At 37.5% G+C, this 14355-nt stretch overlaps 1 protein-coding gene across 1 annotated transcript in view; it reads left to right on the forward strand.

The window, feature by feature from the left end:
* LOC104910336 (DNA repair-scaffolding protein-like) overlaps positions 1-11098 on the forward strand; it is a 44143-nt gene extending 33045 nt beyond the window's left edge. Inside the window, exon 4 of the mRNA XM_019614001.2 lies at positions 10917-11098. Within this exon, the coding sequence (XP_019469546.2) occupies positions 10917-11079 (163 nt within the window). The 3' untranslated portion in view covers positions 11080-11098. The remainder of the gene's footprint in view (positions 1-10916) is intronic.
* Positions 11099-14355: the final 3257 nt, after the last annotated feature.

Raw genomic sequence — 14355 nt, forward strand, 5'->3', positions numbered from 1 at the left:
GGAAAGTAGGAAAGAGGTAATATCAGAGATTTCCTCCTGGTCTTTGTTTTCTTCACCTTCTCCGTTTTCCTCCTGCTGTTGCTTCACCTCCCAGTGATCTCCCATTGATTTACTTCTTGTCCATGTCCAATGCACCATGGCTGGTGCATTCCCTCCTTAAATATGGTGAGGGCCAGTCAGTGTGGGGTCAAGGAGAGTCCTCTTTCGTATGTGGATTACAACTACATGCTAGATGATTTAGATGTACTGCTTGTTTCTCCTGTTCACAGGAGATTCTCTAACAAGCAGAGAGTGCTGCGTTCTTCTGTGGCTTCCTCAGAGAAGTTTCATCCACATATATTTCTCCTCTGCAGTCCTGCTGCTACGAACTGCTCTGCTCAGGGCTGCAGCGTCTTGGCCTGAGTTGTCTCCATTATAGTGCTGTAGTCCTGCCTCAGCCTGGGGAGAATTTTCATGGGCTAAAGCCATGATCATCAGAGAGCAACTGTGCTTTCCCCAAGCAAGTGCAACTGTGGGAGGAAAGTGGTGAAACATAGGGTGTACTTGGAGCAATATGAAGTATTCAGTAGCAACTCTGGCCTCCCAGTGCTGGCATCTCCACTCTTGGCTGCAGGATGCGATGGGCTGTGTGCTGGACTTGGGGGAATAGACCCCAGGGTGCTCCTCAGGGCTTTGTTGAGCTCAGTTTCTGGCCCTGGCCTGTTGCTGGCTGCCTCCGGAGTTCAGATTCTGTAATGGGAAATAGCTCTGGTTTGACCTTTTCTGTCACTTTGGAAACCTGTTCTGTCACTTAGCTCCCGAGGGCAGAGTAAACTCAGCAGTTGTTACAAAAGTGTTAAAAAAAAAGAAAGAAAAAAAGAAAAAAAGAAGAAGAAATTGAGATGTCAGGGGCGGAAGACAAAGAGAAAGCATAAAGACTAGAAAAGTTTTGCATGTAAAATATTTTAAAAATCTGAAAAAACAGACTTTTATTTTCTTACTTTCCCAGACCTGAATTTACCTTTTTGCACTGAATGACATTGGTTGCACAAAAACCGCAGGGGATTAGACCCAGAGAGTGCAAGATGAGCAAAAATAAAACGGGAATATTTTCCTTCTCCTTTTTCAGTTTTGCAAATCATGTATTTTTATGAATATAAATAGCTAAATCAACAGGCTTTTACTGACTGGAGATGTTAAGGACCCTTTCATTATTGACTTTCAGATCTATTTAAATTCCTAAGTGCTAAAAATTAGAATTCCCCTTGGAAAAGGTGGTAGCTTGCAGGGGACCTAGCTAGATTCCCAGTTAGGAGTAGTTAATAGGTAGAATGTGGAGATTCCAACAAAACAACATAATCACTTTCATCTGCTTTCCTAATTAGTCACCCTTAATATTGAAAGTTGAGGATATGATGTATTTGCACAGTGAATAAATATTCTGGGGAAAACAAACAAACAAATCAACAACAACAACAAAAAACTTTGTTGCTTCATTTGCAGGCAATTACTCTCACCCCTCTTTTTTTTTCTTTCCACTCACGAGGAGAACCTGAGAACCCCCCCATCCTGTTTAGCAGCTGATCTCTGCATACAGCCCACAATTTGCCCAGGCTCAAGGACAGCACACGTCCTGATTTATTGATTCATTAATTGGATTTCTTTGTTCTTGCCAGAATAGGAAGAGTTAAATGAGATGAACAGAACGCTCTGTTTGGAACTTCAGTTTTCCAAAATAAAATATGTAAGTGAGGGAAAGGTTTCATTCAGTGTTGGCTTTGCTTTGTTAAGTCAGTTTAAGCCAAGAAAGCTTGTTATTCCACGCTGTTTGCTGATAGTAGAAAGCTTACGTATTGAATTGATTTTTTTTCTCTTAAAGGAAGAGAAAATCAGTATGAATTTAAGGCACAAACTTCTTACTTGCCTTTTCAGAAGAGATTGTTCTGTTAACAACTCATCAAGAAAAAGAAAAAGATAAACAGGATTAACTGTTTACTTAAAGTGAGTAGAAGTCTGGTTGTTTTTCAGAAGAAGAACACAATGTACTGTTGTATCTGGTTTCCAGAGTGGTGTTTATCATAATTCCTTGTGCAGTGGTTGGTAGAGTGCTGGGAAGGCACTCCGCCCACTCGCAGCTTGCCTGCTTTCCCTCTCCCATTGAGGCCTCCGTCCAGGACTGTGTGATGGAGCAAGCTGTCCTGTGTGATCTTTCCTGCCTGACATGAGCTGACATTGACCTAGAATAAAATAGCAGGGGCCAGTTCCTAGAATTCTCGGTGGACTGCTGAGAACTGCTACCATAACTCTTGTAAACATGCTACACACAAACATGTTCCCTCTCCCTCTTTTAAAAACACACCTAGGAAATGCAGACAGGAAGCAACAGGAAAGGAAAACAACATGAGAGCAAAACATTAATGGCAGACCCCTCAAGAAACACTAGAAAGTTGCTTTTCTGACACAGCAGGTGCCCCAGCAAGATTTAATTTCTGCTTTTCTTCTTTGCATTTGTTCTTCTGCTTTTTTGGGCGAATATTATATTTTTGTGCTATTTCAGTGGGATGATGTGGCACTGAATCAGCAGAATGTCTTATTGAGTACAGACGCAGCTCTGAAAGAAATCCTGAAGCGTTATCATATTTCACTTACCTTTCACACGCACTGTGGAAGCACATGCATAATGCTTTGCTACCAAGAATGTACTTTGGGATGTTCTGTGCCTTCTGACATGGGCAGTCCTTTTTTTAAATTTATTTTTATTTTTTAATTTAGTGCATTATTTTTCCCTTTCTTATTTATTTTTTTACTAAAGTCTTCTAAAATTCCATTTATCTGGTTTAGAAGTAAATCAGGTGAATCCCTATTTACTGCTGCTGCAATGTTCTTGCTTCATTTCAGATGCTGTAATTGTGTAAAGCATTCACCATGGGTTTTGCAGCAGGAGTTTACAGTTCTCTAAAACCCCGTAGCTCAGAAGACATGGGTTGCTGCTGCAAGCCCACTACAGATCTGTACAGATACAGATAAATAGATAGCCTCCTCCCTCAGCTCAAGTGAGGTCTAGAACATAAACATTTTGGACCTATTCTTCTAGATACCATCTTATAGTTTTCTAGATACCAGTTATTTTTCAATCACCCTCTGAGGACAGGACTTTTATTCTGATTTTTACGTATAAGAAACTGAGGTGTGGAGGAAATGCAGTATGGCAAAGATTATGTGAAATGTTGCCGGGATCAGCATTTGAATGCTGATTTTCTTGGAAAGGAGGGTGCTGAGCACCTTGCAGGAGATCTTTTGGCATCACCTCACTGACTGTTGGAATTCTTGGATGCCAAAACTGTAATTACGTAGTCTTAAGATTAAAAAAAATAAACAAAGAACTCCTCCTCAGATTCACAGATAAGTACTGTAAATGACTGGATGGTAATTACATGTAATATATGGAACATGATTTTTCTGCTGGAGATCATCCATAACAGATTTGAAGTTTTCAGTGGAGCCTGTAAGTTTCTGAAATATATGTTTTCCTCTCGATAAGTAAGTCATACGGGAAAATCTTTTTTTCCTCTAAATTGATACTGAATTAGCGGTACTGAGGACACTGAGGAACCTGAGGAATGTGTGTATCATTTCTTTTTTTTAAAAGCTACTACATTTTAGAGCATATGAGTCTGAAACAAGCTGGGACAGTCTGATGTGCTTGCTTTTTTGTTACCACCCAAAATTTGTTTTTATTTGCGTAACAAACTCTATGGAATGCATTTTAGCAGGAGGACCATAAATTATGTGCAGTTTAGTGTTGTAAGGGAGAGATGTGGGGGGGGATCTGGAGTGGGAAAGGCCTTACTGGTCTGCTGTGGCTGAACTGTTACACATTTTTTAGCCGGTACTGAGGTATCTATTTTTCTTCAGCTTCCTGTCTTCCAAACCAACTGTTGCTATATTATTTTTTATGTTGTATAGTTACTTTGAATTAAAACTATTGATACGGCATAACTTTCATATTAATTTATGGATCTGACATAACTGAAATTTTGATGTGATATTGAAAATATTTGTCAATTGCAGCTCTATAACTGAAATTATAGCTTAGGCTTCATATTGCATTTATGTGAATGGTAAGAATGCCGTTTTATCATTTTAAATGTTTTGTTTACTTTTAAAAGTAAAACTTTGCTTGCAGATAAGACAGATTAAGGATTTGAAAGTGCACTTAGAGGCAGTGTGTGATGGGAAGTTTAAGAAGTTCTTTTGGTGCTGTAGGAAAACTTTGTAGAAGAAAGGGTTATGCTGAAAAATTGTCAGTTGTGAAGCCATGGTCATCATGGCACATATCAAAACCTGTCTGATTTTGTTTTGCAAAAGTATCCATTCGCAAGTATTTGTAAGTAGTTCTCACAAAGCATTTGCTGTTCCACATTTTGAGTCAGAAAGCTGCAGTGAGGAGCTCCATTCAAAATGTGCATGTTCTGCATTAAAAAGGCAGGTGTGCTGTTATGCTTGGCTCATACAGGACTCTTCCTACGTGTGAAAGCAGTTTCCCACAAAAGTGGCTCACAACGAAAGGTATGTGCTTCTTCACGTTGTAGAGAGAAAGTAGTAGGTGGAAGAATGAACCTGAATGAAGAAATGGAGAAAGCAGTCAGCATGTGAGGGTGCCTGAAAGACTTTGTGGAAGTTACATTTGATTTTTCCAGTCTGTATTGAAGCAATTGACTATTCAAAGAAGTGAATAAAAATAAGCAACTGTTAGTTTCTACCCTCTCATGCTGTTTTTCATTTTTTTACATTTTATTTTTAACATACATATAAAAATGGAATTAAAACCAAGGAAAATACAAAATGGTGGGTTTGGTATAGTTCCTGTAGGGCGTTATTTGCAAAGGGTGGTGTGTAAATATTCTGTTATGCTCGTGTTGAGAATCATCTGCAAAGAAAAGATTCCTTTCCCGAGACTGAGGAGGCCTCTGCTACATATTTTCTATTTTAGATGCTGAGATAAGAATTGCTTATTTCCCTGGTTGTAATCCTGTCACATGTGCAGTTCCCACCAATCCATTTTTAAAGATAGGCTATCTCTAACTGGAGAACTTGTGTGTCCAGTGATAGCTGCGTGTTCTGTTCCCTCTCTGCCAGATCCAACATTCTTGAACCCTCTTCTCTGTTTCCTTCTTGGTGCTTCCATAAATGTCTAGTAAAAATTGGTCATAAACTCTGCTTTTCAGTTATTTGAAACCTCCTATTTTCAGTTTGGTTACCTCAAGTGTTTCAAATCAGAGCACCGGCTTAGAAGTCTTTGAGCCCTTATAAATTGGAAATAGCGATGCTTATGTTTTCTTCTATACCTCTGTGACCTATGTATAGAAAGGCTATATCATAGATTTTTATAATCCTTACAGTCGGAAGGGACCTCTGAAGGCCATCTAGTCCAAGTCCGTTCAATCCACAGTTACTGCAGCTCCTTGGAGCTTTTGTTTAGTGACAGCGAATGGCATGGATTTTGGAACAGAGTACTCTGAATTTTCAGAGGATGAGGAAGGCTATGTCAGGTTCATACCTTTTAAAAGGGAACATGTAGCAGTTTAGGATCGGATCCAGTGAATGTGGGGCTTTTAATAGGGAAATCCCTCTGTTGATGTGGAGGATGAGGGAAATAGATAGCTATCCTCTGTATTTAGACGAGTGAACTGAGCTTTGATTTTTCTGAGGTAATATAGCTCTGTGTAAGGTAGGAATACATCAAATCCCTGTAGGGTGGTGTCCTGCAGGTTACAGTTTGAATCTGAGCCATATTAGCAGGAGTTAACCAGCTCCACCTTGAGACTTGACCAGACAAGTTGCTGGATTGGAATTGTGTAGGTAGTGTTGTGCCTCTGGTGATTAAGAGAGAGGGGAGTTTTGTTTATGTGTGCTTTATGCCTCTACAAGGACCGCGCCTCAGAGATAAGTCCTTCTGTCACACAAAGAAAAGAAGCAACAACTGTCTCTGGGGTGGTTAACATAAAGACTGAGCAAATATCAGAGATGATACAATGTAGTTTGTTTTCAGACATTTCCCTGATTCTTTCCTTACTTTCCATCAGAACAATAAGTCTCTTCTGATCACTGCATTTGTCATTGCATTTGTCTGCCGGTCATGCTCCTTCAGTTGGACTTCATAGCTTAGCCATGCACAGAAGAAAGCTTGTACGGTCCATATGACTGTCTTCCTGTCCTAGGGCAAAACAGTTACTTGTTAGTTCAAATCTGTTTATGATAAATTTCTGCTGTTTGTTTTCACAAGACTCTATAAATGCACCTTAGTAAATGCAATCCCTGTACCATCAGTCAGTTTTGGCCTTTTTGCTTGTGTCATCTCTTCAGGTAATCTTTTTTCTTATTCTTTTCTACTAACCACTGAGATGGCTGGAAGGCATGAAAGCTTAAGAAGATTTTTGGTCATTTGGACCTCTCTGGAAAGTTACCTGCCTGATACAAGGTAGCAATGTGCACAGATATGATTTTTGTGTGTATAAAAGTATTAGGAAACAAACAAACAAACAAACAAAACAAAACAAAAAACCCAAAACAAGAACTTGCTCTCTGTACCCAGAAGAAGTGACTAACTAAGGAGAACGGCATGACGGTGTAATCCTGTAATCGTCTCCAGATTTCGACTGGGAGCCATTTTGTCCTAAATATTAGCACCGTCATAAAAATAACGCAGACTAATCAGTCTTGTCTTCCCCCAGCCCCTAATCTTTGCTCCAGGCTATTAGCAAATGAACAAAATTTTCCCAAGCTTTTCCATGAGACTTACTGTGCCATTACTTTAAAAAAATAAGGCTAATTTCTGCCTCACTTTCTTATCGTTCCCTATCTTCACCCCCTTTGTTATAACCAGTGAGTCATATTTCACCTTTTCCTTAGTCTGCATTCACTCCTCTATTGCTTTTCCTGCCACCCTTCACTCCTGGAATGAATTATCTGCTCCTTTGCGTGAAAAAATTATGCTTCCAATGCCAGATTTTAAATTCACATCTTATATAGGGTTTTATCCTGTTGTCTCAGAAATGAAGATGGCCTTAATTTCCTAACTGCATGAATACCTCTGATAAAAAATGGCAATATTCTCCCTTTTTCTAACAATTCAGTAACACATTTGCCATTGGTAAAGGTATGTTCTCACTGATTGACTGATTCAGTACAAATGCTGCATTTTATGGAAAAAGAATTTTGAATAGCTATGCACAAAATAGAAGTGTTTAATTCCTGGGGCCAAGTATTAAGTTTGAATTTATGTCTTGTCTTGTAAGTCAGACATAGGTTTTCATCCTGGCAGTGAGCTTCAAAGGGAGCAAAAATCATGGGACAAACTGTTCTGTGATCATAGTTAGACTTGCTGCTATAACTTAATTTGCAAGAACTGCAATATGAGAGCAACAGTATGACTTCAGAAAATATTAGAAATCCACTTTTCTAGATAATAATATGAGAACAACCTAAAAAAACAGTGCTGGTGAGGAAATAAAGCTATGTACCTTCCGGCGTTGTAGGCAGCTGGACTACATACCAGTAAGAACAGAACCATGAGAACAGAATCTGTTTCATAGAACATGAGAATGGTTCTCCAGATGCATCACTGAGTCTGTTGTAGGATTCAGGTGATTTTAGCATAACCTTAAGAAGAAAAATCAGTAATTATTCATTTAAGTACCTGTAGTGTTATCTAGTTAATCACAATGAGATGCATCAAATGATGTTGAGAATATTTCAAGTTTTTGTCATTATTTCATTTCGTACTATTTTCTGAAGAGTTCTGAAGCACTGAACATTTGTTTGTGAAGTTCCACTTGTAGAGTTTGTCTGGGTCCTCATCTTTTAGACTAAAAATCAGGGATCTCAAGATTATTTCTGAAATTCTGTCTTCCAGATGAGTGGATATATTAATTTCATTTTAAATTCACGCTGTAGAGAAGTCATGTCTACCTTTGGATGCTGTTAAAGTGAGTGCAGTAGTATATTAAGTGTCTGCTCACGTATGTGACCCTAATACAACAAATGTTTTGAGTCTGGGGCAAGAGGATCTGCTGCTCAGTTTTGTTATTTTTTTCATTGCACTAATAATCATGAACATGTTCCTAGTATGAATGGGCACGTTTGTAATATGAACATCAAGTTATGTACTTCTTCCTTTACTTCTATATTATCAAGCTTCGTCATCTGATGACTGTTCCCCCATCATATGACCTAGGATGTTGTGCTGCATACACTAGACAGCTGGAGTGAGAGCTTCAGCCCCTAATGCTGACTAGAATGCATCCTCATCTAGAAGTAGTACTCTGTGCAACTTGGAGTTTATTTTCAGTGAGTTCATTGTCAGGGAGCTGATCAGAGGATTATTATAATGATTATTATATGTTATTATTATACATTGTTACTGTTTGACTTTATTATTAGACTACAGTATTTAATTTTTTTTGTTGTTGTTGTTAGATCTGTCTCCTGCCCTAGTAATTAAAGTTGTCACCGTGAAGGGCTGGAAATGTGCAGGCTGGAACCTGGGAAATTGAGATTTCCATGTGTGAGAGCAACCACCTCTTTGCTTGGCTTAAGAGGATGAGGGAAATGCACTTTCAGTGGCTTGATATATTCGGCACCAACTGAGTTAATTTTATTTGGGCAATTAATGTGTCCCAGAGGACTTAATGTGAGCATGGTGCCAGTTAGTCTGAGGCCTACTTAGGTTCAGTTATTTCTCACTAAAGACAGGAGAAATTCCAGTGATCAGTAACAGTCTGCTGAACTGATTGGATCTAAGACACTAGCTCAGTTGGCCCTTGCTTGCTCCAAGATATGAAGACCTGATTTTTCACAATTAAGAGTCACTGAATGTTTTGCTAGTATAAACAAAACTGTTTGATTTTTTTTTTTTCTGTTCTCTTCAGTCTGGTTTTCAGAAAAATTTAGAGCATATTAGCTTTGTTTTTCCAAACAAAACAACAGCAAAAGAAGTTTCAGTCCAATCAGTTAAAACTTGACAGAACTGAAAGTGGCTGCAAGGCCCTAACATGGCAAGCGACATTGGTTGCTCTGCTTCTGTGCTGTTGTAGCCATAGCATAACAGTCTTTGTTGAGTTCGAGATGATTGTGTGATACCAACCCACAGGGATCTCACTGAGTGTTTTACAGAGAAAATGAAGCTAGCGATAAAGCTACTTAAGACATTTTTGTGTTAGGCCAGTCACACACTTGTCTAAGCTGGGAGCATCACTCATGCCACAAATTGGGATATGTATCCTTCCAGCTCACGCTTCACAACAGCATTTGTTTTCTTCTTGTTTGTCATTGCTCAAGGTAGAGGCAGTATTCCATGGCTGTGAAAGACATCCCAACGTTGCCAGGCTATAGAGAAGTTGTACATAATGTTGCTTTACTTTGCCTGGTGAAGACTTTGTTTTGTGTAATCCTTATAGTTAAAGATACAGAGAAAATATGTGGCCTTCATTTGTGCTCAGTCCTACCACTCTCTCATCCTCAAATCCAGCTTTTGCATTTAAAAAATGAAAACTATTAGCTTGTGCTTGAGCATCTACAAATCTCTAAAAGGCTTCAGAAAGTTGCATCCTCTGTAGAATATAGAAAAAAATTAGTTCACAATGAACAAGGAAACCATAATTAATGGTCTTTTGTGTGCCTAAATCTCCCTACTAAGAAAATGTAAGATTTCTTACAGAGAAGTGTAGGAGCTCGTTTCATTTGAAATAAGTTTTTTAGAGATGTAATGACTACTGTTGGATGTTTTTGGGATGCCTATAGTGAATTACATAGTGTTCTCCATAAGCATTTGGGGTTGGCTTGTTGTGAACAATGGCACTTCTCTGGAGAAGGTAGTTTTGGCATCAACTTTTGAAATGAACTGAATCACAGACTCACAGAGTGGTTGAGGTTGGAAAGGCCTTCTGAAGGTCTTCTGGTCCTCTGCTGAAGCAGGTTGTCCCGGAATTCTGCTACTTACTACACTCCTGAGTTTTATTTAGAAATAAAGAAAGTTGTGTGCTACCCTCAAAGCTATTTCTTGTTGCTGTTTGAAAAGTGTCCATGTTTAACTGTCTTTTCTGGCAGGCAGTTAAGCTCACCTTGTAGACAGCACCCTCGTTCCTCCATGACTTAAGCTACTGTTGTGACTCATCTCAGGTGCACAACTTTGTGAAGTGCATTTTTGTCTTTCTAAATGTATGACATCCACTGGATTTTGCCTTATCTGCTATGATGGTAATATCTTCTTGAAATGCCAACAAGTTGGTTAAGCAATGGTTCCCAGCTCTGATTCCATAGATAACTTGAATCAAATTGTTTGTTTAGCAGGTTTTTTAATTACCTCCTTAAAATAATCCCTCTGGACTTTTTCCATACCCAATATTGAATTTACTCATGTTGTTTTTTCAATATTGTAATAAAATTGACATTTCATTGTTTTGAATCCTCAGAACTCTTTTGAAGTCAGAAAAAATGTTGTGCTTACTTTACCAGTTTCAACATTTGTGATTATTACTTGTGAAATATGTTGCTTTGTTTATTTTGAAGTAGATATTTTTATATTTATACACATACATATGTTTGCATCATTGCTTTGTCTGCACTGAAAAATTCACCTCAAGGTAAGTAAAAATTTGACTTTCTTTATAGATACACAAAGCATATATTGTTTAGCAGTTAGTTTCTCTCATCCTGAATGGAAACACCTTGTTGTAAATTTCAGTAAGACTTCTCTTTTTTATGGCCTTGTTACCTCCTGCAGATATATATGGGAAAACCTTTGATGATATTGGTTTCGTTTACTGGTACTGGTACTAGTATTCATTATTTGGTAGGATTTCTTCAGATGTTGTAGAGGATAAGTTTGTTCATTTTGTTATGAACAAGAATAAATGAGTAACAGGAATGTTTTACAGGTTATGCCTCCTTGTCCAGGATGCCTATGGCATGTTCAGCGAAGTACAGCTACAGTGTCTGGATTCTGCAAAAGACCTTGAGCAGTACTGCAAGAGATGGGAAGGAAAATTCTGCTGTTTAGCTGGAATGAAAATTTTGCAAAGAACTACAAGAGGAAGGTGAGAACAGTTTGAGAAGAATGTGTTGAGTGCTGTGGCAGGCAGTGGTTATCTTCCATTTAATTATTTATGTGGTCAGTATTCTTTGGAACAACTGAATCAGGTTCTGTTCAATTAAATATCCTCATTGCCATTTTTAGGGCATCAAGTAGGCATCAGCTGGATCCAATTGCACTTGTGCCAGTCATACTCCCAAATCAGCGTAAATAGGCTGACACGCAAAAACACACTTAGCAGATAATGGAATTTAGAAGAATTACCTTATGTAGTGGTTCATAAAATATGAATTTTCTTCCTCTTCAGTAGATTCAAAGACTTAAAATTGTTAATTCATCTCTCTTATATGTTTTTTTTTCTGTTTTTCTGTTCTTTTTAGTCTGAGTTGAAGTTTTCAAGAAAAGATTTTTCCTTGGTATTTAGGAGCTTAATTCAATAAGGACTATACATTTTTGAAAGCACAGTTTAAGTGTCTCTAATAAACAAAACAAAGCAAAAAAAAAAAACAAAGCAAACAAACCAAACACTGAAAAACCCTCTCAAATGATAAAACCATTCTTATTTTGGAATTAGAGCATCCACAGGCTTTCAGAAAAATCCCCAAACTAATTAATAAATTGACGTTATGGTATCTCCTTCATCTTGCTAATTCTTTGATTTCTTTTACTTTCTTAAAATAAAATGTATTAAATATGTTAGATGAAAAAACAACTCCACTTTAAGTAGATCTTACAGAGTTATCTTTCAGTATCTTTCTATGGGAAGCGATATAGTATCCACATGGGGAGCTATATAAATATTACTAGATTGGTTTAATTCTCAATGATTTATTCTGGTAAAAACATTCTATCTTGATAAGCCTTTGCTATTAGAATGGCTATAATATTTCATCTGACACTTTTTTCCTGTTGAAAAAATGCTGTTTCATCAAAACCAGAAAGTTTCACAGAAACTTTATCTATTTTGGAGACAATTTTACTGGGAAGATTTTTTCAGCTCCAGAGGGAGTGAATACTCTCTCTCTTTTTCATTTCATGAAAACTTTCAGAAAGTCTCATTTTTGTTTCATATTGGAACAAAAACAAATTTCAAAGCCTTGAAATGTTTAGCAAAATGGAATTGTTGTTTTCCAGCCAGCCCTATTCAGTATGCTTTTCTTTTTATGTACTTGCAGTGTTAATTTTCAGATCCTTTGGATTTCAAGCCTACTTGCATTTTTATGGATCTTTAATAACAAACACGTCTTCTTATTTAATTATTTTGTTGACTTTTTTTTTTTTCAAGTTACATTTTTTCCAAACAAATTAAATAATGGGTTTGGAATTCTGGATACAAATGAAGTTTTACAACTGGCTGCTAGTGTTTCCAGTACTCAGCCTAGCTAACAAGAGACAGACATTTTCTAATGTAAATTCTTTCAAAGCAGCAGTAACTTACTTCTGGCTATTCTGAGGATGATTAGAAAACACACTGCTGAAAATGCTGGTGGCTCAGCTGGAGCTGTGCTGGTGGTAACCCTGCTAGAAAACATGAAAACGGCCAGTGTAGCTTCAGGGACAGTGTGGTGGTTAAACGTGATTTCAGTGTAAAAGTTGGGTGGGTGGGGGGATTGCTGTTCTTTCTTTTTTAATTGTTTTAGCTTAAGTTCTGTTTTATAACTTGTTATTACTTTTAAGTGTCAGGACATGTTTTGTGTCAATCTAGGTGTGAAGGAAACCACACTAAAGCCATAGCTGAAATGAATATAAGGGAGCACTTATTCATGTAGAGTATAATTGGGCTGTAGAACTCATTGCCACTGGATAAGTACGTTTCAAGAGCCAGAGGTATATCTGAGCACACGATGGGATATGCCTGTAAAGTTCCCAATCTTGGCTTGTAGAACATGAGTGAAGAACAACTCTGTGGTCTGCCCTGCAAGAAAAACATTTATTTTTTTTTCCCCCTTCCGGATCACCAGTTATTGTTTGTAAGGAGATGGCTCTTAAACTGTTTGTTTCCTGGAATTTGACAGTGACTTTTAAAATAGATAAAAGGGAATAAAATGTAGGAAATATGAGGGAAAATACAAGTCTTCTTTTTTTCTGCCTTTGTAGCACATGATCTGGAGAAAACCAAGAATGGCTAATAAGATCCCACATGTGCCTGTTGTCCCACAGTCATGTATACTGTAATCTCTCTTATGGAGACAGGGAACTTCCTCAGTCATTCTGTTAGATAGAAGAGATTTTCATTTATCAGATACTAGAAGTTCTCAAAGTTTTCTAACAATAGAATACTGTTACTGTTGAAATATGTTCTAGGCCATCATTCATCCTCATCATCAAGTATTTAATTTAAAGTACTATTTAACATAATTCCAGTAAATACAATTTTAAAATCACTATTGTGAACTGAATTTGCATTTCAGTGACAAAAAATCTATAATAAAGGATATTTTGTATCTAGGCAATAACCTGTCTGTAAACCTGACTTCATTTTTGAAATGGACCTGTACTGTGAGGTGGACCGGCGGAACCAAACCCTTTACTCCTCCCAGTAGGAAAACCTTTGTGTTTCAAAACAAAAGCGAGATAAGAACTTGTACAGCCAAATGTTTATTGATCTGCCACTGGTGATTTTTGAGCCTTTCTATCTCTTGTCCTCTTACTACCTCATATGTCAACCTTATAAATTTAACCCCTTGAGAAAGAGGAGGTGAGATTTCTGTGGTGTACTGCTAGAGATGGAAATACTGGCTAAAAATGCATGCATTTCAACTAACATGTAACCTTCCTATTTTGACCATTTGTTTCAGCATGTCCAGTATGACCAATAACTAAATGGATTCAGTTAGATACAGGGACTGAGCACTCGCTAAAATGTCTCAGGAATAAATAAACTATGAATTGGCATAGCTGCTGCTTCCTGCTATAAACTGATTTCAGTGAACTAGGATAAACTTTGTGGTTATATATTTGTCTTTATCAGCAAAAAAATATTACCTTTATGTTATTAGCCCTGACCAGAGTTCCACACGGAATATTTTGTGTTTTGATAATCTGTGAACTTTCACCTGGTTTGCCAAGCACTGACTTGTTTTACTACTGAGTATAGCAGACATATTATATTCTTCTCCTAGTGCTTTTTTACAAGCTTGAAAGATGAAGAGTTTATATCCAGCAGGACAGAAAAATTATACCAATTCAAAAATGACAGAGGGAAAATGCTTTACTGTAATATATAATTAATGCAGGGTGTCAGTGCCAATTTTATCCCTAGATAAAAAAATGTTGAAAAAGTT

This window comes from Meleagris gallopavo, chromosome 3, assembly GCF_000146605.3.
Source record: "Meleagris gallopavo isolate NT-WF06-2002-E0010 breed Aviagen turkey brand Nicholas breeding stock chromosome 3, Turkey_5.1, whole genome shotgun sequence".
NCBI lineage: Eukaryota > Metazoa > Chordata > Aves > Galliformes > Phasianidae > Meleagris > Meleagris gallopavo.